The sequence below is a fragment of the Daucus carota genome, chromosome 5 (genome assembly GCF_001625215.2).
Source record: "Daucus carota subsp. sativus chromosome 5, DH1 v3.0, whole genome shotgun sequence".
Taxonomy (NCBI): Eukaryota; Viridiplantae; Streptophyta; class Magnoliopsida; order Apiales; family Apiaceae; genus Daucus; species Daucus carota.
The window spans coordinates 29,066,069-29,091,419 of NC_030385.2; the positions used below are offsets into that span (position 1 = coordinate 29,066,069).

General features: G+C 34.5%; 3 protein-coding genes and 1 long non-coding RNA gene across 4 annotated transcripts; 1 reads left to right on the top strand and 3 right to left on the bottom strand.

Annotated features, from left to right (window-relative positions):
- Positions 1–1,279: 1,279 nt before the first annotated feature.
- On the bottom strand, positions 1,280–6,282 carry LOC108224055 (methyl-CpG-binding domain-containing protein 11). Its single transcript, XM_017398604.2, has 2 exons — positions 6,047–6,282; positions 1,280–2,482 (listed from the first exon to the last, which is right to left on the bottom strand). The coding sequence occupies exons 1-2, from the start codon at positions 6,128–6,130 to the stop codon at positions 1,640–1,642; spliced, it is 927 nt and encodes a 308-aa protein (XP_017254093.1). The 5' UTR covers positions 6,131–6,282; the 3' UTR covers positions 1,280–1,639.
- Positions 6,283–10,390: 4,108 nt separating this feature from the next.
- On the bottom strand, positions 10,391–16,176 carry LOC108223587 (nuclear pore complex protein NUP1). The gene is made up of 8 exons (XM_017397908.2): positions 15,853–16,176; positions 15,117–15,175; positions 14,280–14,446; positions 13,386–13,593; positions 12,787–13,104; positions 12,600–12,704; positions 11,479–12,141; positions 10,391–11,055 (listed from the first exon to the last, which is right to left on the bottom strand). The coding sequence occupies exons 1-8, from the start codon at positions 16,091–16,093 to the stop codon at positions 10,561–10,563; spliced, it is 2,256 nt and encodes a 751-aa protein (XP_017253397.1). The 5' UTR covers positions 16,094–16,176; the 3' UTR covers positions 10,391–10,560.
- Positions 16,177–22,207: 6,031 nt separating this feature from the next.
- On the bottom strand, positions 22,208–23,900 carry LOC108222968 (uncharacterized). Its single transcript, XR_001807096.2, has 4 exons — positions 23,779–23,900; positions 22,988–23,444; positions 22,816–22,882; positions 22,208–22,424 (listed from the first exon to the last, which is right to left on the bottom strand). It is a non-coding gene; the product is annotated as an uncharacterized LOC108222968 (long non-coding RNA).
- Positions 22,625–24,683, top strand: LOC108222967 (equilibrative nucleotide transporter 8). The gene is made up of 2 exons (XM_017396969.2): positions 22,625–23,410; positions 23,898–24,683. Exons 1-2 carry the CDS (start codon positions 22,909–22,911, stop codon positions 24,590–24,592), a joined length of 1,197 nt encoding a protein of 398 aa, XP_017252458.1. The 5' UTR covers positions 22,625–22,908; the 3' UTR covers positions 24,593–24,683.
- The last annotated feature ends 668 nt before the right edge of the window (positions 24,684–25,351 follow it).

Below are 25,351 nucleotides of genomic sequence, written 5' to 3' on the forward strand. Positions count from 1 at the left end.
ATTTGAGTCTTACATTTTTGTCCTCGTCTGCTGATTAATATTATTCTTCAGCAACACCAGGCACTAGAATTTTTCCTTCTGAACTCTTCTGAGAAGCTTTGCAGCCTCTTGTCTGCAACAAAACAAAAATTCAAAAGCAATTAAAGGGTGTTTGGATGATTGGTGGGAATGGGAATGGGGAATGGGAATGGGGGGTATGGGAATGGAGGGTATGGGAAATGGTAACCCAAGGGGTGTGGAGGTATTGATTTACCCTTCAAGAGGGAATGAGGTTCCCATTCCAAGCAAAAAATTTTACTAATCCAAACACAATGTATGGGTATTAGGTTCCGATTCCCGTTAACCGGGCTCATTAACCATCAACCAAATAAGTGAAATTCTTATAGAATTGTAGAACCAACTTCATAGTACACCACCTGCATGTGCAGCATTTGTCAGTACATCAGAATTCTAAAGTTCAACAGAGTTACCCTTAGACTCTAGTACTGTACTATAACAACCATCAAGATTTTTACGAAGAAACAGGACACTGCCTATACACAGCACCGCCCAACCCTTCTCCATACTAAATGTGTACGCAACAGAATGCAAGGTAAAAGTAATGTATTGATAACCGCAGGTTTCATGTTATCTAAAATGAAGTTTGCCAGGGCATAGTAAGTAGATAAAAAAGTGCGAGGTTGAAGAAGCATGACTTATGAGAGATAACAAGGAGCAAGTGCTAAAGAGAAGAAGGGTTTAATGTTTGCATCAGATGTCAATTGCGCAAATGGAGGTCTCTGAGTAAAGAGCTCTTTTTCATTCCAACTTCTCACCTACTCTATATGTTACAGATCGGAGGCCTGTCTTTGACGGTGTCAGTGTTGATCACCTATTCAGAGAGCTATACTAATGCATACAGTAAGAAGTAAGAACTAATACATTCACATGAGTACAGCACCAGTATGCATTAAGGGTTAGGATAACTAGGGATTGAGGGTAACATATAATTCGTGTAGGGGTGCCTTTCTCGATTAACTGCAACCATAGCTACAAATTGCATGGATCTAACAAGGTGCAAACAAATTACAGAGTCTGATTGTGATCAGTTCTGATCACGGTCCATTTGCTAAATGTTTATCAAAACATCATTTCTATCAATACTGAATTATAGTATGCCTTGTGAAGTCTTTGTTTCTGCAGATCAGTTTGCTAAAGCCGCAGATCATTTTCACCTGAAGAGTTGTAGAAAGAAGGGTACATGTTTCATCCCAAATAACAGATCGGCACCAAGGTAGTATATATGGAAAAGGTCCACTCGCATGATCATTGTTGAACATACAACTACTTATTCATAATATTACAATAACATCAAGTCTGAAACCTAAGTCCCGATCAATGCAAGGAAAGATCAAAGCATCAAAGGACTGATCTAAGTAAGATGCTAATATTACTAGGTATTCCACATGCTACGTGTCCCTCTAATACAGAAAAAGCTCGCAACACTGAAATGGCTAATCTATGGTTTACAAGAATGGCACATAAATTCAGATATCTATGGTTGACAACAACAATACTACAATTTTCCAGAGTACTCCGCAAGATAGAATGTCAGACTAAAGATTAAATAAAGCAAGGACCAGAAATTATTTGTGAATGCTCAGGGCTTTATCCCTCCAGCACTGACATAGCTACTGCCATTATTTTCCACTTCTCCCTCGAACTTCATGTTTATTACATCATTGTGTTTAGCACTTCCCAAGCCAAAATTTTCATTTTTGTCCTCACTTTCCACAATCTTTTCCTCTGTAGTGATGTCCACTTTGACCTGATCCCCACACTTAACCTCATTCTCTGCCTTGACTGGTATTTGTGCCACTTCTTCTGGAACCTGTGCTTCCTGCTTATATCCGTCATCATTTTCCGGTATATTGGTCTCATTAGGTGCTTGATCTACTATGGGCTCTTTTGAGTTTTCCTTTTCTGGTTCAGCTAATTTACTCTCTTCAGCATCCTTGTTTACTTTGAGATCGTCAACTTGTTTAGGTTCTTCCTTGGAAGCTTGTGCTGTTTCCCCATCTTTCACATGGATTTCATCTTTACTCTCATCTTCAAGTTTCTTGCCAACATCCTCTGCAACTTGAGTTTCAACCTTTTTATCCTCTTGCTCATCTCCCGCTATTTCTTTGGCAACTTCTTTCACCAGATTTTCCTTGGGGATAGCTTCTTCCACCTTTCCAACATTCTTTTTAGAAGAAGATTTTCTGCTTCTCTTGGTAGGGGGGTCATTTTCAGGAGATGGAGTTGCTTTTACCTTCTGACTGATCCTTGCTGATCTTCTAGGCGTGTCACCTGCTCCCCAATCAAATTCCGACATTGCAGGCCCTCCAGGATGTGACTTAAGGTACTGTTCCAGCTGCTTTCTGGTAGAGATCTCTTCCCCAGTAGGAGCAGTGAATATGATCTCATTCTTCTTAGGTGTTCCACCGTTCTTCAGCAAAAACTGCAGAGTTATCTTATTTAAAACCCCCATTACGATCCCTAGTTTATTTAACTACATATATGTATTTAATAGAGAACACATTAAAAAAATAATTGCAGTTCTCATCCTATATTAGTTGAGGTAGGTCATGATGTATAACATCATGATAGCATCAAAGAAGAAAGCAGAAAGAGAAATTAGAGAAGTACAATAGATCCAGAGTACTTAGAGATACGGAGCAAACTACACAGCAACAATTATGTAAAACTTTAGCAAGCATCATGGAAGAAGAAGAAGAAGAAGAAGAAGAAGAAGAAGAAGAAGAAGAAGAAGAAGAAGATGCAATAATAATATAATGATAAAATTTAGTTTATTCCCAAAAAGTATACATATAATATAATTTGACATGTAAGTAGTGCCACAATCCATAAATGCACCTATATGTGTGCGTCTGATAGCATAACTGTGTAAGTGAAAAATTAAGTGCAAGTATATGGTAAGATAATAACTCGAACATATTTGTCAAACATATACAGATTAGGTATATTGGAGACCAAGAAAATTTCTACACATTCTTATATCCAGTCAATATATAAAATATCATATAAAGTAGCTACGGGAAAATACAACTGGAAAACTTATATCCTAAATAAGGCCAGTACTTGCTAAAATTACGGAGTACCTAGCTTCTTTACAGTCAACCAGAAGAACGTGTATGTAAGGAAGTAAAAAACTCATAAAAAATTAAGGAATCTATCAACTTCATGGTGATGGTGTAACCGAAGAGATATGAAGCTAAGCAGAGAGAAGAAAACTGCTCTGAGACTCTTAAACAATATTTTATCATCCATAAGCGGGAGATTAGAAACACAGAAGTAATGACACGTTTAATAATACTAATCAAATTGTTCCCAAATTTAATGGCACTTGTCTACCAGGCAACAAAGTGAATAAATTGAACACGGTAAAGGTCTTTAGAAATTTTCTGACTCGTCATGTAAATTGTCCTTATAAGCCTTAGGGGGCGTTTGGATCGTGAGTGGGAAAGGTACTCGGGAATGGGAATGAAGGGTATGGGAATTGGTATCTTAAGGGGAGCGCAAGGAATGATTTACCCTCCAAGTGGGATTGGGGTTCCCATTCCATGTCACAAAATTGCTAATCCAAACACCCTAGCTCGAGTTTTAGGTTCCGATTCTCGTTAACCGGGCTCATTAACCATGATCCAAACACCCCCTTAGTAATACATAATAATTTAGCTCAAGGAACCTCATACCTCAATTCACACAGCACATATACGGATACTGTATTGTTTGTTCTTATTATCTGGGCATATATGGATATTAAGCGTGTTTATGCACAATTATGGAAGCTAAATTGCAGGTGATGGAACTCTCTCTCTCCTGCCCCCCCCCCCCCCCCCCCCCCCCCCCCCCCCCAACAACGACCCTCCCTTTTCCATCCCACACACAAGCAGCCAGCTAAGATCTCCAACCTCATCTGTCACAGTAAACTCGAAACAACAGCCTGACAAAAAAGTACTTACCTTGAGCATTTGTGTCAAACTTACACAGATCACAGATGAGGTCCATACTGAACCCAAGCAAAATATGAATCATTTTAGACAATCTAATATCCCGTTGACATGGAATTATTATAGAAAGCAGCTATCTTATAACATTACTGAGAATTTATATCCCAAATAATCCCAGTACTTCCAAAATTTGGTTGGTGCGTTACAGCTGCTCAGAAGACAGGATTGTGCAATAACAAAATCTCAACTTTACACGTTTACTACCTACTCATACAACTGTTTCCTAATTAAATGCTACTAGTCCTCTAGACAATTATATAAATAAATTCAACATAGCCTGAGAATTTAGATCTATCATGCCTCTTTATGTAACTTCTTCCACTGAGCCTTAGTTGATAGTTGATACCATAATAGTTCAGTTCAAAGAATCTAATACCCCGACTCAAAAAAGCACAAACATGGATACTATATTTCGTGGTCTCATTATCTGAGCATAGAGCTGGCCAATTGTGCGAGTTTGAACCGCAGAACCAGGCCCGGCTCGCCGTTTTATTAGTTTATTTCGGCTCGAGCTGGGCCGGTTCAAAACCGCACAACCCGCCAATTTCATCATGCGAAATACGAGTTGGGAAGCCTGAAACTGCAGCCTGCACGGACCCGGGCCGCTAACCGAACCGCACAAGTCCTGCAAGAGCCCTTGAACCGGCCGGGCTCGTGGACTCACGAACTGCACAGCTCATTTCCTGCCCCAACGCATCCTTGTGTAGATCGAAAGCCATCATATCCTTCTTCCCCGTGGCAAGCAAAAATCCATGGAGGCATAGGTCGATGTCATAGGCATAAGGAATATCAGTCGGGTTATGCCTAATGATTTCCCAAGAATTCCTGGTTGCAGAATAGATTTCGACAAAAAAGAGCGCGATACAACTCATAACCTAAGTGATTGAAACCAAAGCCCAAAGCTACTTGTGTTCTATTATCTCCATGTAAAGAATGTGGAGGAATGAGTTTGGCGAGTTTAGTTGCAGGGTTCCAAAGGTATATATGTGTTCGAATATTAGCTGCAGGCCACAACTCGTCAGCATCTGCATCAGAGGCATAAACAAACCGGCACAACTCGCCCCAACCCACTTAAGCCGTCCAGGCATGACATGCCGGTTCCCGAACTCCAGGTTTCCGGTTACAAACCCGGCATGGCATGGCGCATTAACCTCCGTGCCGTTTCCGAGCTAGTTGCTCACATGTCCGACCCGCCTCACCCGGACCACACAAGTGGCCACCTCTATATGAGCATCTTTGGATAAAAGTGCCTATATGAACAATTATGGACACCAAATTGCAGGATATGGAGCTCAAAGGATGACGCACAGTTACTAATCACGTGACATGCAAAAGTAAAAGCAATGACAGATTTACTAATTACTCATCGAATTGTTCCCAACTTTAATGGTCCTAGTCTACCAGGCAACAAAGTGAATACATCCAACATAGCCCAAGTGTTTAAAGGTTTTCTGCATCTTTTACGTAACTTCTTTAAATAAGTCTTTAAAATTACATATTAATTTAGTTCAAGGAACCTAATACCCCGATTCACAAATACTGATACTGTATTGTGTGTTCTCATTATCTGAGCCTATAAGTATACTAAGCGCTGTGGAAACTAAAATTGCAGGTCATGGAACTCAATGGGCAAGTCTACTAGTATCACTGGCACAACCGACAAAAGTGAACCCCAAAAATTTTAGAAAAAACATATTCAAGGCTCGTGGAGCTAAATTACTACGCCAAATCAGGGAAATTCAAAACACAAACCCTAGAGCTTGGTTATGAACGATACAAATCTAGCCAATCACAGAAGCTTACTTACACACATAAATAGTTACAATAATACCAAAACTAATTCATGTCCACAAACAGCACAATTATCCAGAAACGCAAAATGAACAATTAAAAAAGAAATTCACAACATCAAAACTTGTATCACACAGTGGTGGGGGGGGGGGGGGGGGGGGGGGGGGGGGGATAGAGAGAGAGAGAGAGAGAGAGAGGACCTTCTTGTTCCAGCCAGGAGGAGCAGGGAGTTCCAAGGATGCAACTTGTTCCGCTTCCTTGTTCTCTACCACGGAGCTCGCCATTTTTCCACGTTTAGTTGAAACTGAATTCCCCAGATATTATTATTATTTACTTTTGCAAACTGTATGTATAACACACAACGGTACCAACCAACCAACTGTATCTATATCTCTCTCTTTCTAATATCCACAACACTTTGCAGACACGTGTAGAGTCAATGGCTTCTCCCCCTTCCTTTATCCACCCTTTTTATCGTTTTGTTTATTACTCCCTCCGTCTCTATTTATGTGCCACTTTGAAAGTAGAAATTTGTCCCTATTTATCTGTCCATTTATACTTTCAAAATTAATTTAATGATAGTTTTTCAAATATATCTCCATAATTTCAATTTTCAAGGTTTGACTTAATTAAAACTTGGTTGAATTCATGTTTTCAAGACATAAAGTAGGGGCATTCCATCATTTTCAAGATATTAATTAGAGGTATTTAATGAAAAAGTTTATACAATCAATTATTCCTTGGTATGTGTATTTTTTTCCAAAATGGACAGATAAAAAGGGACGGAGGGAGTACTCAATTATTATAATTTTCCCAATTCTAAATTTTTGGGCTAAACAAACTGAATCCGTGTATACAGAATTGATTTAACCGATACACCCTTCTGATCGTTAAAAAAAAAAAGAACCCTTTTTGATTTGCGGTTTTTCTAGTGTGTGCTTATGAGCACATGCTAGGCGCGGAATTTGATAAGTTTGAGAGATTTTGATTGGCTTTCATATCTTAATAATTGTGGACCCTCCCTGCAAATCCACCAACCACACCAATCAAAATCTCCCAAACATATCAAATTCCGCGCTTACCCTTTGATTTGACACAATATGTGTAATGTATCATGTGCACAAGTTATTTAGGGTGTTTTTCACAAATAATCATTTTTAATTAAAATTCAATAATTTTAATGATAAAGATGTTTTTACATACTAGATATATCATGATTAATGAGATTGTTCATAGAAAAAGTGAAATCCTTTTATAACTGATTTTCACTCATCCCTAACCAAAATAACCATCAGCTACAAAGTGTCTTTTATGACCATCTGAACACGCATCTTCGGAAGACGTATGCGTTGAATGCGCATCTCCACAAGACGTATATATTGAATGCGATCACACTGATGCGTGTGTTTGTATCATCAGAATGTTTCTCATGAGACAAGAATTGTACATGCAATTTGTGGATGCGTAACTCTTGAAGTTACATTCTGTAAATGTGTATGTTTGTATGTTGTATACTGTCATATGTCCATCACTTAGCTAAAATTACGGCATATAATAGCAACGAGTGATGAGATTATCCTTGTCCCATGTGTTTCTGGTTCTGTTGATCCAATTTACTCATCTAATTTACTGGCCTGAATCATCACTTGCAAATCATCGATTATGTATTTGTAAGAGAGGGGCATTCACCTTCATTCTAGCAGATGATGAATTTAATTATTTGGTTGTGTACACTGTGCATCATGATTGGGTACAAGTATATAAGAGCATTCACATCCGGCCCCCAATCCCCAACCCCAAAAACTTGCTAAAAATAGTAATCCCTCAAAAATTTTTACAAGTTTTTAAAAGTTTCTTCCAACTCATTCCTCATATTCAATCCCTATACCCATAAAAGCATAAGATAAGACTTGATATTTAATAAAATGATAGTGAAATGATGATGAAATGGAGGATGAATAGTGTATGGGGGATGAATAGTGAAACCTCAAATATGGGAATTTATATCTAGTCCCCAAAACCAAACTCTATTTTGGAATTCCGGATGTAGACAATATTTTTACAAAAATTAGTAGATTTCTTTAAATTATAAGGATGGGGTTGGATTTGGGGTTTCAAATGTGAATGCTCTAATGAGGAACTGGATTTTATTTGTTTATTATAATTGATATATACATATTTGAAGATGCACGTTATCTGTTTGATGGGTTGTGTGAATGTATAGTTTATGTAAAAGGAGTACCAGATTGCAGGTGATATATGTAAAATTATGGTAGATACGCGCATGTGTATTATGCGTTTCTAGTTGGGTAAATAGGGCACTAATCTTAATAATATACTAGCTTATAACCCGTGCAATGCACGGGCGGTTAACATATTTGTTATTTTATTTTATATATCTTAAATTTATCTAATTTTATTGTAAAAATAAAATTATGATAGAATAATGTGGTTAAATAAATATTTTATTTAGCAGTTGGATAAATTCTTCATAGTTAAGTCCGTCAAATGGCTAATTAAATATTAGGTCGAACATATATATTTTAATGAGAATGTTAAAATATTTTTTTTTGCATGTTATGATTTAAGAAGGCCTATAAACTCATATATAAACTAACCAATCAACCTTTTTAATATTTCGTTATTAATAATTCATAATATGGTATAAAACATATTATAGTTTAAAGAGACGCATGAAACCAAATACCGACCCATCATACTAATTTGAATTTAATGTTTTGGTTTAATAAATGATAAAAAAAATATAGTATAACATGTTATAAATTCAAGAGCTCTGTGGGTCGAATACCAACCTATTCACCAACTTTACTAACTGACCGACCAAGTGAACTTTTTATTTCGGTTTTATTAATATTGTAATAGTATATAGTATATGATAGATTTGTAAAAAATTTTTAATGTGAGATCATTAGAGTATTTAAAAATAATGTTATTAATGTATTTTTGGTTTAATAATATCACATGTTATTTATTAATAATTATATTTAATGATATTATATTTTTTAATATATATGACGTCCGTGTTAATTGTAAAAACTCGATTTTTTAGTTAGAAAATCTAAAAATGATAACCCGTTTTGATTAAAAAGACAATTACTATGTTGCTCGATATTATTTTAGAAGATTGAGTTCTTTTAGCTAATAAATATATAAAGATAATTTATTTTAGTTAAAAAGAATAATTGGTTTTATATATAGATAGGCCCGTACTTCGGTGCAAGTACCGACCGCCCGACCAATATAATAATACTCTCTCTATTTTTTATTATTTGATGTTTAGACTTTTGGCTCACATCTTTACGTATAAATATGTCGCCCATGTCTGTATTAATTGTAAAAGATTAATTTTTTAGTTAGAAAATTTATGATAAGATAATATATTTTAGTTAAAAAAAGTAATTACCATGTTTCTTAATGTTATTTTAGAAGATTAAGTTTTTTAGTCAGAAATATAAAAAAGGTAATATATTTCAATTAAAAGGATTAATTTAAGCGAACCAGCCTATCCTCTGTATGGAACTTATGCGGTGGTTGGAGCAAAGACACATTTGATTGTGAATTCCAATGTAATGCGGCAGATGGATAAAGGCATATATCTGCACAGACCAATCAATAGTTCAAGTCACACACTCCCATAATCCATTTTCTCTTCGTAAAATTCCCTTCACCTATATTAAAAATATTGCAGTGTTCAAGGGAAATATCCAAATACATGTCTTATTTTTAAAATAATCCATACTTGTAGCAATGAAATATTATTTTTCTCCCCAGTTATATCCATAGGCCCGTACTTTAGCCCAAATTAAAAAAGATAATTGGTTATATAGATAGGTCCAAAATAATTGGTTATATAGATAGGCCCGTATTTTGGCCCAAGTACTGACCTACCAAACTTTTATAGTTTCGATTTTAAAAGAATTATTAATTGGTTATATAGATAGGCCCGTAATTTGGCCCAAATTAAAAAGAATAATTAGTTATATCGATAGGCCCGTATTTTGACCCAAGTACCGACGATTTTAAAAGAATTATTAATTGGTTATATAGATAGGCCCGTAATTTGACCCAAATTAAAAAGAATAATTAGTTATATAGATAGGCCCGTATTTTGGCCCAAGTACCGACCGACCAAACTTTTAATCTTTCGGCTTTAATAGTATAGTATAGATGTTTTGGACACTTTATCCATCAAAATGTGAGATTTTGATCATTTTCTCTCGTAGAAATCACTCATAATATTATGGGGCGAATGAGTAAATAATAGAGATAGATGGTGGTATACTTAAACAAAAAGAAGTAAATAAAAGTTTTGTGCGAAAAAAATTGAATAGAAATTAAGTACGAAAAAGTAATAGAGTATTTTTTTTTTTCATGAAATGAAAGGTTTTAGGTAGGTTGTAAACTTTTATTGACTACAATTTTACCAAAAATTATAATCGCCACTAGATACACAAAAATATCCATGAGTAAAAATCTTCCGTCTAAACAAAAAATAGTTGTTAATACTAGAAAGACCCGCATGATAAAAATGGAACATACAGTTGTTGCCAACATACATAACACTCTAAAGCGACATTACAAATTGTTTGAAAATGTAGCTATAATACTTGGTCATAACATGATATTACCACAACTATTGTCAAAAATTATTCCTATTAAAAGAAAAATAATAAAAATTACAACACCTGTCATATCATAGCAAGGAGTAGGAGATTGGATCCTTCCCCACTAAATTAAAAGAAACCCTAGTATTTTTCTCAGATCCAAAACTGAACTTGATCTCTGATGCCGTATCGTCAGTAGAGAAGCTGCTTGTAGAAGGGAAAGAGGAAAAATCAAGGCGAGGGGTGGAACGCTTGGTACCAAAAGTATAAGAAGGTAATGTGGAATCTTCTGTAGCCTGAGGCATGTCGGCTGATGAAAAGGTTGGAAAGATTGAAGGAGTAGGAGGTTCCGATAGTAAGCCAGGTGCAGAAACTGGAAAAGTGAATCCCAGGCCACCCTTCTTCTCGACAGAGATGGACTTCAAGGTCCGCTTCGCTCCTGAAAAGATATATGGCTGCTTATCTAGCAACTTGGATCCTTCTGCATGATTTGTCTTCTGCATAATATCCTTCCCGTTGACTTGTTTATGGAAGGGCCAAGAATTTGTGTCTTGATCTTTCCTTCTGGCATCCAAGACAGCATTCTGCCATACAGATATATACATGTGAGTTTGGTTCAAAGCCATACAGGTGTACAGTAATCTTAGGATAGTAGGTACCCATGACATCTTTTAAACTTGCTTTATCCATCTGTAAACAGTTGTAGCATCCAACATTCACAAAAATAGCATCTCGATTGCACACAATTATAAAATATTAGCAAACTTAGAACCAAACCTAGCTATAATATTTGAACACGCTAGATAATCCACACACGGCGTTTTTAACTAATATTTCCAAAAAGGTCCAGTGCTACTCTCAATCACTCATATCAAGAAACACTAGTATCTATCTCACAATAATTTTCTCTCTTCTTTCTTCTGTAATGTCAGATAGTAGACTAACTATTTCCAAACTCAATCAAGTAAATAAACATTAAATGCATTTTTGTACTCTTTTAAACATACCTCGTGTGTTCTCTTGCTTTGAAAATCGGAAACGTTTTTTATGCCGAACATAGGCTCTGCGATGGTACTATTGGTACCATTACTATCACCATTTACTTTAGACTTCATGGTTATAGCATTGAGAGCATCACTCTCCTGAGATTTTTCTCTACTTGTCAGATATTTTCCATCAGAACCTTCGGCGGAAAATGTAAGGCAATTTGAGTTGTTCCTCAAGTTGGCACTCCCACTTAACTGAGTTGAACTAGTAATTTCAGTTTGCAACACATCATTCTTTTTAGGAGAAGTCTTCCATGCAGATGCATATTTAAGTTCAGCTGCAATATCATTAGGTGTTGGTTTGTTTGCAAGGTGTTCCAATATTCCTCTAGCCACTGGACTAGATTGTGGACTTGATGTTGGTAGTCCCTCTTTAGAGCCATATTCCAGAGATTCTACTGGCTGGTTGTTTGCAGCCCCACTGGTTCCAATAAATTCCATATTCTTCTCTTTTGAAAAGAATACTTTTGAAGCATTCGATTCTTTCACCGGTGAAGGAACATTCTTCACGGAATACAGAGAAGCAGATCCTCTGCCTGGAGTTTCTGAAGCAAACTTACTACGTATGCGACGGATAGCTCCCCCAGTTCCATATCCACTATCATCATCAGTCCTTGATTTAACCTGTGTTTTCAAGGAGAAAAGGTATATATCAAGAATTACAGCAGCAATAATATCAGCTACTGAGCTACAGTAGCAAGATGGTAAGATGCTACAACAATTAGCATGACCACTGCTGTCAACTTCACTTCAGCTTAAACCAAGCTACATCGGAGTGTTACCCGAAGTCCAATAATCTCCTGAAATCAGCTGCTAATAATCTGGCTCTGGTAAGCTAACTCAATAGACTACCTTTGCAATTTTTATATCCGCACTTATTCTCTTAAGAAGTGCATTACCCAATCAGTACATATACATCTTAGAGATACTGATGCCATCAACAAATAATTTTTGAAGTTCTATTTAAATGTGTCTTTATACAGGTATCATAAAAATACCGCAAAACATTACTACAGCAATATTCAGTGATATCCATCAAATATATAAAGGAAAACATCAGTCACTCAGAATGTCAGATGTACCTTTCCAAAAATGGGAGTTCGAGAATGACCAAAAATGGGAGTTCGGGACTGCTTGAAGGGACTTGGTGAAATATTAAGAGGCCTTCTATCAGTTTGTTGTGTCAGCTGACAATAGACAGACGAGAGATTATATTTCAATTAGGAAAAGAATGCATATAAAGTATACAAACTTAGCGGTATGCATTACCTTGGGTCTAGACTCAGAATTGGAATAGATGGTTCTAGAATATGGAGTTCTTGCGAATTTCTGAAGCCCAAATGAACCTCTTTGACCTAACGGAGTTGCATAACCATGCTGATCTGGTACAATGGGTCCCTTTGATGGCCTGGAAGAAGGTTGGGGTACTTGTGGATTTAAAAAATTTGCCTGTATATCATCACCTCTGTATAGAGCTCTCTCAGATTTAGACATGGTGCTATAAGCACTAGGGACCAATTCCGTAGTATGAGTTCTCATATAGGCTTTTGCGATATCAATTGGGGAAGCATTGACATTGTTTTGGATCTGGGAATTAATAACATAGCATAAAATCTTTAGTTAGAATTCTGCAAAAAATATATAGAGCTGGAAACAATAGGCTGTAAAAGAATATTTATATAAAAAAAGGTAATATACATACATAGAAAACTTGCAATAACAGTATTTCATTATCATCAAAATCATCGATGATGAGTAAAAATGGACAAAAGGGCATCAACAAATTATGCTAAGAAAATCATAGAACAAAAACCGTCGACTGAGGCTATAGAGGCCACAAACCAAATTACCAAAATCACTACACTCACATTTGATTCTTTAAGAGGAGATGAGACCCTCAAAACATTTCTGTTGACATCATCTTTAATTTCGGTTGTGATCATGCGATATTCTGGTGCAAAAGAAACCTTCATTTTGGCTTCACCTTCTGCAGTCAAACTTGGCTTTTTTGTTTCCCGTTCAACATCAGAAGAGACATTAGAATTTAATATGTCCGTCAATCTACTAATTTCATCCCTGCATAACATACAAAAAGAATGAGATACCTCAGATAATTTCTCCACTAATATTGTGATACAGAAAAAGTGATCATCATGTGCAGGGCTAACTGGTCAATGTAAAAGGGTGAGGTTATCACATAAAAAGGTAGCCTGAGATGGTTTAGCTTGTGGAAATTGTCGGAGCTTTTAAAGTAGTAGATAATAGAAGGGAGATCAACACGCTAATTTAAAAGGGAAGTAACAAACATTTAGTGCAACTTCTGTTGAGGAATATGTTCTTTGGCTCTTCTATTTTGGGAGGTTTGACTCACTCGCTACTTATTGACTCCATCACTTATCAGTTCTCTTGAAAAATTTAAATATGGGTATCGGGGAAGAACGTATTTATCAGAGGGGTGGCATGCAAAACTAATACATGTTACACATGACCATGTAAAGTAAAAGTATAATACGAAAGCACGAGAGTTTTTGTAAGGAGTCAAGAGAAAACAAGGCTTCAGCTTTAGAAGTTTCCTCGTTTACATAGTCTCAGAAGCTTCGCAGACAGAAGAACCCCTTTATTTTTTTTCCCTCCAAGTATAGTGTAACAGAAGGAAAAAATAACTTTAATTACAAGCTACAAATCCTACTTGAACCTTAACGCCACATAATCATAAAAAATATTAACAGAACTAGATAAAGGTCAAACTAAAGATTAATTACCTAGAAAACAATTTTCCTTTTATTAATTGCTCAATCTTGGATAACTCAGAATCACCATTAGACTTCTTCCTGTTATCTTGTTCAAGTTCCAAAGAGGATGAATTTTTCTCCAAACTATCAGCAGGCCTGCTAGGCCCTGCCTCACTTTGGGACCTGTAAATCTCAGGCTGCATAAACACAAGCCCAGTCAATACAAAATAGTTCGGAGTACGGAGTTTAAAAGGTTAGTATTACATAGTGGATTTTTCTAAGCTTAAGGCAAATTTACATAAACACAAATTGTATCAACAGCAAAGAGTTCTCAAGCACTAATATATGTCAATAATAAAAAAGAAAACAACTTGCTAGTTGTTCTTTGTAGTCCTGTAGAGCCACATAGCTTTATAGTGAAGACCTCTTCTAATAAATCCCTTCATCTTGGTACGATACGCACACAGAAAAGTATTATTGAATAAGTTAATGATGCAATTCAAAGTGACCCGTGCCATTACTTATAACTGATACCAATACAACTGAATGTTTTGTATATTTAAAAATCAATTCAGATTATTACTCTCGCTGTTAAGTCAAGATATAATGTGCAGTTCAAATCACTAATTCCTTCATTCCACTTTTTAGTTGAGTTAGGCTTATAGCTCACTAGTATGCCACATGCCAAAATCAAAATCATGTACCTTAAAAATTTTAAAAGTAAAAGAATAAGGCCCATGCTGGAGCATATAACTAAAAAGCTGAAAAAACAACTACATTGATACACATTCTTTATACAATCATCACAATCACTTGTACGTTGAAGGATAAAGACGAAAATAATTGCAGCAAACATTAAGAGCTTACATCAGGAGAATGGTACTCATCATTTTCAGGATTCGCCACCAATTCAGTTTCATCATTACCTGCCCAAGTCAACAAAGTTCATGTTACAAATGGAACAACCGAACAATTACAAAGCATAACTAATCAGCTAATTTCAGCAGAAAATAAGTGAGGCAAACAAAACATAATATATCAGCATCACATCTCCACAAATCACAATACACCTAAATGCTACACAATCTAAATCATTAATTCAACTTACCTTTCAACTACCAAACTACAAACATCACCTTTCAACTACCAAACTACAAACATCGTACTAGCATTACGCTACCATATTAGCATATCTAATCATATGCATAAAATGAGCTTCCAGTAATCAAATTAAATCAGAAACATTTACATACACATATGTGTATACACACACGCTCAATTAAGTTACGTCAAAAATTATAAACTGGCATACCTGCAAACAAAACCACCGAACAACCACAAAGTATAACTAATCAGCTAATTTTAACTGGGAATAAGTAAGACAACTAAGGCGCGATACATCAATCAACTTCGCAGCTCTACAGAACATGATGCAACCACATTCTAAATCAAATACATACAATGAGCTTCCAATTGTCACATCTACTCCAAAACAAATACACACACACTAAAACGTGCAGTTAATTTAATAATTACAAACTCGCCAACCTACAAAACCCTAGCAATTACACACAATACATACATACACACATATACAACTCACCGGGATCTAACGCATCAGCGACTGAATTGGAAAAAAACGCCGGCATCAATTTAGTGGCGCCTCTAGAAATTAGGTAATGAGCCGGACTAACAAGCTTCGATAGCCAGCCACGTGACCGCTCTCCGGTCGTTTGATTAACCTGCGGCCGATCGTAAGGTGTCGACGGCGGCTTTCTCGCCGGAGGCTTTCGAAACTTGCCGCCGGCGCCTCCGCCGTAGGTCTTCGCCGGTCCACTTTCCATGATAAAAGGCACCTTTTCTAAGCCACGTACAAGCCCTAAATTGATGAAGGCGTTAAAAGGACCATGGTCAAATTACTCTGTTTACATATATTACCTTACTTTCTTTTAATATTTAATAACGCAATATCTTTTTTTTTCTGATTTTTCGTTATTTTTGTCTCCCCGTAAACAGATTCATTAAATATATACCCATGAAAATAGTATTATTATGTAAATTATTTTAAACACTTTATCGGTTTCTTAAATAGATAAAAAGGTTATTAAAAGATACATGTAATTGAAATTATGAATCAAAAAAAATGTTTGACTGCTAGTAAAAGTGTTTTTACATAAAATATTATAATTTAAAGTAATTTTCAAGAATATATACTCGGTGTATATTTGTTTTAGTAAATCATATATTATATTCACAATGAAAAAATTAATGTAATGAACTAAAATTTTCGACTTAAAATAAACTTGATTCGAGTTATGCCAATCTTTTGTGCTAAGTGTATTGGAATAAAAATCTTTCATATTTAATCATATTTTGTGCTATAAATATCAAAGATTTTATTAATTAAAACTAAATTGAATCACAAACTAATTTTAATTAGGCTCAAATTTTATGGGATGACTTCAATATCATTTGAGATTATGAATGATCAACTGACTTGTTTAAATATACTGGATTTGAATTTCATTTAATTTCAAAAATAGTACACGTTTGGAAACTTAAAATGATATCTTAAATCAAATCATATCAGTTGATATCAAAATGTAAAATAAAAAAAAATATAGGGTATTTACCACATATACGGTATTTCAGAGTATATTCATTGCATTTATACGATACTCACAAAATTATTTCATTTTTACGTTCTTGCACTGTTTCGTTTCCCAAGTATGTCATCCCCACTTCCACTTTGATCAATTTTATGATTTCAATTATAAGCTTTCTCTCCCTATTTTCTCTCCTTCTTTCTGTCTCTCCCGCTGCATCACACAGATACATACATCTTCACTATCACAACTTTCTGTTGGCGACTTTTCCAACGATCAATTGACCCGACAAGTCATGTCAGCGGTGAAACAATTCGTTAATCTCCTCGACGCTGATCATCACTACTAGCGAAGAGGAATCAATTGCTTGACCGTCAGTGGAGCACAACGTGACGCAATTTTACAATCTGACACCAACAGGGTTCAAATAGAGGTACCTTGGATGGAAGAGGTTGGATCTTGGTTGCTTTTAGCTGATTTTTGATTTGCTTTTAGTTAATTTCATGGTTGCTTTTGTGATATTGGTATTGTCTTCGCAGGAGCACTCATTTTTCATAATTTGCAACTTATTATGCAAATATACGTAATTTTTGAAAAAAAAATTCAAAGTTGCATTTCTGTTTGCAAATATGGTTGCTGACAGTTGCAGTTATGGTTGTATATGCAACCACCACCGTATTTTTGCAAATATTTTTAGCAACATAGTATTTTTACAGTTTATTTTAAAAATAACAGTATTTTTGCAAAAATTCTTTTTGACTTAGGTATTTATGAAAAAAGTCCAAAAATATATTTTGAAAAGCAATCTTTAGTCAATTGTCGAACATGAATTAGAGATATTGATTTCCACAAGAAAAAGTTTCGAAATTACATGGACAACGATCTTTAATCTTTATGCCATGAACATGAAATAATTATTGTAATAATTTATATATGTATATCTATAATTATTGTAATAATTGAATTTTATTCACTTTTGCGTGAATTTTTATGAAAGGATTATTTTATTTTATTTTTCCCTAAGTACCTTTAGTTGAAGAGGGGTCTCACAAATAAACTTTCGGACATGTTATATAAAAAATTACAATGATAAGATGTGATAATAATGATCTTTCTCACCTGACAAAAAAAAAAATGATCGTCTTAGAATACATTCGGGATAAATATACATATAGTAAGTTATTCAATTATAGAAGTTACAAATCAATATATTTAATATATTGATGACGATATTAATTAAACAGGATAAATATCAAGTAGGTCACTCGTTTCATTCAAATGTATCAATTGAATCACTGATTCCTAAATTGACTCAAATGAGACACTCATTAAAAAAATTTGTATAAAAAATATGACTCTATCGTTAGTCGAAATTTTGAAAATATTATATATTGAGTTTCGCACATTTTTTATGAATGGTATTACATCCAAATGAAAGATTCTGAAGTCTACTATTTTCGCTAATATTTTCAGATTTTTAAAAATTTATTTCTTATTTATTTTTATTTAAATCAAATAAAACAATCGAAAAATTAAAAAATAAATAGTTGTATTTGCATGAAATGGTATTTTTGGGTAGAATACTTGTATTTGCATGAAATGGTCATTATGGTGTAATCTAAGTGAAGCACTTGCAAGATTAACTTGTTTAATGCAATTCCGAAAACCCAAAATCATATTTTTTGTTTCTATTATAAATACACCACACATAAAATACAACAATAACCGGTAGTGATACACACGGATAAAGATAAAATTAGAGAATGGTTTTCAAACGAATAAACACAGGCACGCTTAGAGCATCTCCAATGATGTTGGCTAAAAATGATTGGATAAATTGGACATGTAAAACATTATGTAAAATTAGCTGAACCTGTAGGACATTTTGCTTCTGACGGTATTAGCTATATTGTTTGGCTATATTTTAAAATTAGTATGTTATTAATATTTCGGTTGTTATAAATAGAATATATCACTTGAATATAGTAATAAATGATGTGTAATCTTCTTACAGATTGCTTATAGATCTATAGAGGTTCGACAAATATACCCAATATCAAGAGGTTGGCTATATTTATAGACAAGGGGAATGCCCCATTGGAGTTGGTGTTTTTTTTATATAATCTTTATATTTTTTATTTATGGTATATAATTTTGATTTTTAGCTAATGATTTTACTTGGAGATGCTCTTAGATATTATGATTAAAGGGTAATGTTCCAAAGAGAACTATTAGGGAGAGTTCGATGCTCTTAGATATTATAATCAAAGGGTAATATTCCAGAGAGAACCATCAGGGAGAGAACCCTTAGAACCATTACGTTATTTCTAGTATTAGTTAGGGTTCTGCAGCGAAAATTACCTTATTTCTAGTATTAGTTAGGATTCTGGAGCAGAACTGCATATGAAAAAAAATGTCTTATTTATGTATTATGTTTTGAAATTACTTTTGAACACACACATGACACAACGATGCAAAAAAATATGTATTTAGACTTAGATACTGAAAATTTAGGAAAAATATTGGGTTCTGCAGCAGAACGTTAGTGGTTCTATGGTTCTATTTGAAGCATTGGTTCTCTCTTAAACGCGACCCTATAATTAAATTGTTAAAATATTATTTATAACATTTATGTGTTAACGGTTTAGTTATTTCAGTCAGTTTGAAAGTGAAAACCGAATCCAAAATAAAAAAAAATCATTTTTCTAATTATCAAAACCGAAACTTAATTTCATATGTTTAGACATTAGATTTTGCTAATCGTTTTATTTTGATATTTTATATCTCATGTGCTAATATTACGTGTAATTGTGATGTTTCAAATCTCTTGTAAGATTATGAATATTTAGTACAATTTATGATGGTCATTATTGATGCTTTTATTGTGCTTTTAATGGTATTTAGTTCATATTTGGATGCCATTTTTTATATCATGTGTTACCATTTTGATGGTCATTATATATAATATATTTATTTATTTTGAAATATTATATATAATGTTTGGTTATGTAATATTTTCTGAAACCTATTACTTTGTATTTAACTTGTATTTATGTTATTAATTTTTATGTTTAGCCAAAGGGGATCCCCTCTGGTTAGAATTTATTTTATATTACTTAATTTTATTTTATTTTTTCCATTATATTTATTATACATATACATACGCTTTTATTTATTATATACTAACATTTATTCTTTTATCAATATTTATAATCTTTCTATATGTTGACTTATATTCTTTTCTTTCTTTGTTTCTTGTTTTCAGGATGCTTGGAGAGATCCCTTATGAATATTCTTTTCGCAATAACGTACGTGCTTGCGTGACTTTCAGTTAGATTATAAATTTTCTTGAAACAAAGAAATCTCTAGCCACAACTATTGTATTTTAATACAATTCATCTACGGTATGTAAACCTGACGTAAAAAAAAACAAACCCAAAGCTAAACCAACGCATTAAAAAACCGAAAATTTAGGTTTGGATCCGCCGGACTGGATGCTCAGGCTACGCCTACCTGTAGTCTAGACTCCAGTACTATCAGCATGGAAGTGTTGTCTGGGGTGGTGTCCATGTAAGAAATATAGAAACATTGTTCCCTAGTTGACTGTATAACTTTCCATGCGCCTGAGTCCTGGATATCAGTTTAACACTTTAAGTTCTAGTTAACAATATATTTGGTGTGAAGGACTATTACCTAGTTTGGTCACTTCTTTTTATTATAATACATATTTATATCTATATATCAAGTTGATAAATGTAAAAAAAATAATCCTGGTAGAGAGCACAGACTATGCTAGATTTTATGGGCAATTCCAACCTTGTAGTAATTATTTTCAAAGAACATCTTCTCATCCTGCAGGAGAAAAAAAACATTAGCACACAAAAAATTCTGCACAAAATATACAATCCTTCCGTGGATGCAATGAGATTTTAGTGACTAATACATAGATCTAGCAAAATTTTGAATTGTGATCTACACAAATTAAATTTGTGTTACCTAATTTCAGTTTTCATATTTGGCGACACAAAATAATTCAGATTATTCTCTGGACTATTCCATAGAAAAATCTTATTCAGTTTCCAGAAATCATATAAATGATTTTTGTGCACAAAACAGAGCATAAAACACTATTGAAATGATTCGTACTAAAAGGTAAGATGCATTATACGGATTAGCTTTTATGCATGTTTGTGTCATTCTGTGAATACCACACAAATCATCCAAATATTCTCTCTGTTGCCCAACTCTCTTGTATGATCAGTATATAACATGACCTTTTGTCAGTATACTAAGATAAATATCACATATTCTGAAAGTTTTCTGTATATATTTTACTCACATTAAAGTCTCAAGGTATGTTGATGATAAACATTTACATTTTGATTAACACCAATTTATATCCGATTTGAGGTGGAGTTTGTAAGTTTTACCTGAGATGTAATTTTTCCAAAGATCCCGATGATATAAAAACGTCCAACCAAATATGCACACAAATCCAGAATCATAAAATTTACAACTGGAAGACGAGTGCTCCCTCTTTTTCAATATACACACGAATACACGATAATAAGAAGAAAAATGAATAAAATCTTGAGCCATCTATTTTTGGAGGAGCAAAGTAAGGATGTGATAAGCATGTCAACTTAGAAACTAATGGTGATGAGCAGGAAGAAAGAATCAAGTTCTGTTAGGAGGCTATACTATAGGCTACCCTATGCATATAATAGTACACTTAGCAATTTCATCTTTATGTCACTTACCACTCACTGGAAACAAAGGAAGGCATCTTCAGTCATTTCCCCCATTGGATGGTTGAGTGAATTAATATAAACTCACATGATTTGTATAACAACATATTTACATATAAGCCCCCGTAAAACTATGTTCAAAATAAAATCGAGGTATTAAACGCTCTATACTATTTTAATTTTTTTATGTAACATTTCATATATCATCTTCAAGTATAACATGTCCCTATGTATAATTGTATATACACATTTGAAACTGAGGTTCATTAGGAGTTTTGAAGTTTACCAATTCACTTTGTCCGATCTTAATCAAACTGAAACTATATGTACAATTATATATACACAGTTCATTAGGAGTTTTAAGGTCTACTAATTCACTCTTTTCCAAATCTCAATCAATAATATTCTGTCATAGGTTCTAGGCATTCCACTCCCGTTTAAACTTGGAGTGGAGTGTGTGCAGATGATGACATAAAATGGACAATTTCTTGTAGTAGCACATAATCACATACAGATTTCCCATTATAGTAGTAATTTGTTTCTTTTTCTGGATAAAGGGGTATTTTAATACTTGGACTAAGCACTGGTTTTGTACTCTTATGGATAAAAGAATTTTCAACCATTATTGATTTTCAGCAAGTGAAGAGAAAAAAACAAAAAAAAACAGCATAATTAAATTGTAAAGTAGGGTATCAGCAGCAACTAATAGAAAAAAGATCAAAAGGAAATCAGAATATATGAGACAGAGATAAGTTTCACAAGCTACACAGGGACCAAAATGCCTCATGCTTTGATTCTGCTCCGTCCGTAACCGAAGATTCCTGCATTATTCGGCCAAACTTCAGCCACGACAGTTGTGTAAACAGTAAGTAGGAAGAAAGAAATACAATGAAAAAGGAACGATAGTATTTCTAGTGTAGCCCATCCATTCATGTCCCCACAAAGAACATTTTCCCCTGGTGAATTAAGCCAGAGTGATTCTGTTTTCAACCCCATCAATCTAATCCAAAACCAGAATCTACAACAAGCACATCTACTTCAGGTTTCAACTTCCACCTCCCTAAGTCTATTCGACTGGGGCCACTACCTACTTGTCATGTAAGTGAGGTTAACTAGCTAGCTAGTAGTGCTATTAGCTTGTTTCAAGAAAAAAAATTAAAAAAGAATAAAAGAAAAGCATTTCAATAAGTCATATGAGGATGTCCATCTCACCTTAGCTTTATAATGGCACAATCTGAAATGAATGGAGAAAGCAAAATCTTAGTGGCACCTTATAGGCCTGAAAGAGTGGAAAGCTAGTAAATAATGGAGCGAGGGAAGAACACAGAAGTTCATACTGAACCAAGAGATGCATACAAAATTGCGTATGTAATCCATTTCTTACTTGGTGCAGGAAATTTAATTCCATGGAATGCTTTGATTACTGCTATCGATTATTTTGGCTCTATTTATTCAACCAGACATGTAGAAAAGGTTTTCTCAGTAGCTTACATGACTTCATCTGTTCTGGTCTTAGTGGTGATGATAAGTTGGGGTAGTAATCTGAGCAAAAAACTGACCTTCAGATTGCGGATGAACATTGGATTTTCCATGTTTATTCTCTCTATAATGGCAAGTCCGATTATAGACTGGGCTTGGTTCAGCAAGCAATCGAGAGTGAGATCAGCTACTGACTTCAATTTAGTAGTTGCCGCAGTCATATTCTGTGGTTTGGCTGATGGCTTAATAGGGGGAAGTCTGATAGGATCTTCGGGAAATCTACCAAAACAATACATGCAAGCAGTTTTTGCTGGAACAGCTTCTTCAGGTATCATATTTTAGCCAACTTTTGGCTCTTATTCCTTCAAAATTTTAAAATAGATAAGAAAAAAAAAATAAGGAGAAAGCTTAGAATTCAGAAAAATGACATAATTGCCAAGACATAAACTTATTTTAGCTAGAGGGGCTCCTCTTGTTCTTTTCTTTTTCTTTCTAAATAGCTCTTGTTCTTACAATTATGAAGCTAAGAGGTATTTGTTGATATATGATACATATTGTAGTAAACACCTCTGTCTATAACTAACACAGTATTTGTTTGTACAATATTTTAAAAGACCATAATATAAAACAGAAAAATTAATTTACTTTTCATAAAAGCAACGAAAAGAAAAGTTTTAATGAGATAATTGTACTCACCAATAGCTTATCTATTTCTCCCCAATTGTATTGGTAAAAAAACACTTAAAGTCTATTTCGCCTCTTTTCTATTATCATGCCATATGCTTGTCTCCGCTGAATATCCATTAATTGCTCAGGTGTCCTGGTATCAATATTGCGGATTATAACTAAGGCAGCAGTACCACATTCTCCGCAAGGTCTTAGGACAAGTGCCCACTTCTACTTCATATTTAGCACGGTTATATTGTTGACCTGCCTTGTTTGTTGCAACCTGCTCCACAAATTGCCAATCATGCAAGAGCATTACAAATTTCAACAGTATAATCTGCCATCTACAAGCCCAAAATTCTGGGATGTGGTGAGAATAATAAGGTGGCCAGCTTTTGGAATCTTTATGATCTATACAGTTACCTTGTCAATTTTTCCTGGATTCTTAGCAGAAAATGTTCAATCCAACATTCTTGGAGATTGGTATCCGCTTTTGCTGATTACAGCATACAATGTTTCAGATTTAGCAGGAAAATCATTCACGGCCATATATGTGCTCAAGGGCATCAGGAAAGCAACATGGGGTTCAATCAGCAGGCTGTTATTTTACCCTCTATTTACTGTGTGCCTCCACGGATCTAAGTGGATGAAAACCGAGGTGCCCGTGATATTTCTGACGTTTATGCTCGGACTAACAAATGGTTATTTGACAAGTGTCATCATGATACAGGCTCCTAAATCAGTGTCACCTTCAGAAGCTGAAGTAGCTGCAGTTGTCATGGCATTGTTCTTGGGATTGGGCTTAGTTGCTGGTTCGGTTGTTGGCTGGTTATGGATCATTTGAACCTAATTAATAGGTCTTCATTCAGTATGTTAATCCACAAGAATTGAATTACCTACAAAAAGTCAAGAAGTAAACTTCTTTAGTATTGTCACTTTTCTTGTGCTCCATTAGTCACATAACATTTATCTCTCCTCCCAATACCAAGAGCCAATCAACGCCATAAAAGGAACTTTTAAAGCATAAATAACTTGCCACCACATATTTGTTGATGAGTTCCGACTTTCTTGCTTTTTTGTTCAACACGAAGAGAAAAGGACAAGACAATGAGGGATTTATCCTACAGGGTTAACCCAAGCTAACCATTACATTTACATGCACACCCAAAAAGAGAGCCAACTCGATATTCGATAATTGGGTTCAAAAGTACCAAATGAGAATTTGTTCCACTTCCACAATTCTGCTGAAAAACAGACCAAATCCAGTTGTGATCATCAAGATCAAAATGTTATCTCTACATATAATTGCCATTACTTGCTCAAGTATTAACAAATTGTGTTTCCCTCAATCTAATGCTAATTCATGAAATGATTACAAGATAACAAAGCAAACAACTTATATAACACACAAATAATACAGCACAACATGCACAGTTGAATCAACACAACTAAAACCTGAGATCAAATCTTGAAACAATCTATAAGGTCATCATTAAGCATACGATACAGAAGAATATAACCAAAGCATACCCATTAAATGGCGTAGCAGCCTTATCGCATAGCTGAAATGTAAAAAACAGTGCAACCCAGCATTTTAAATTTG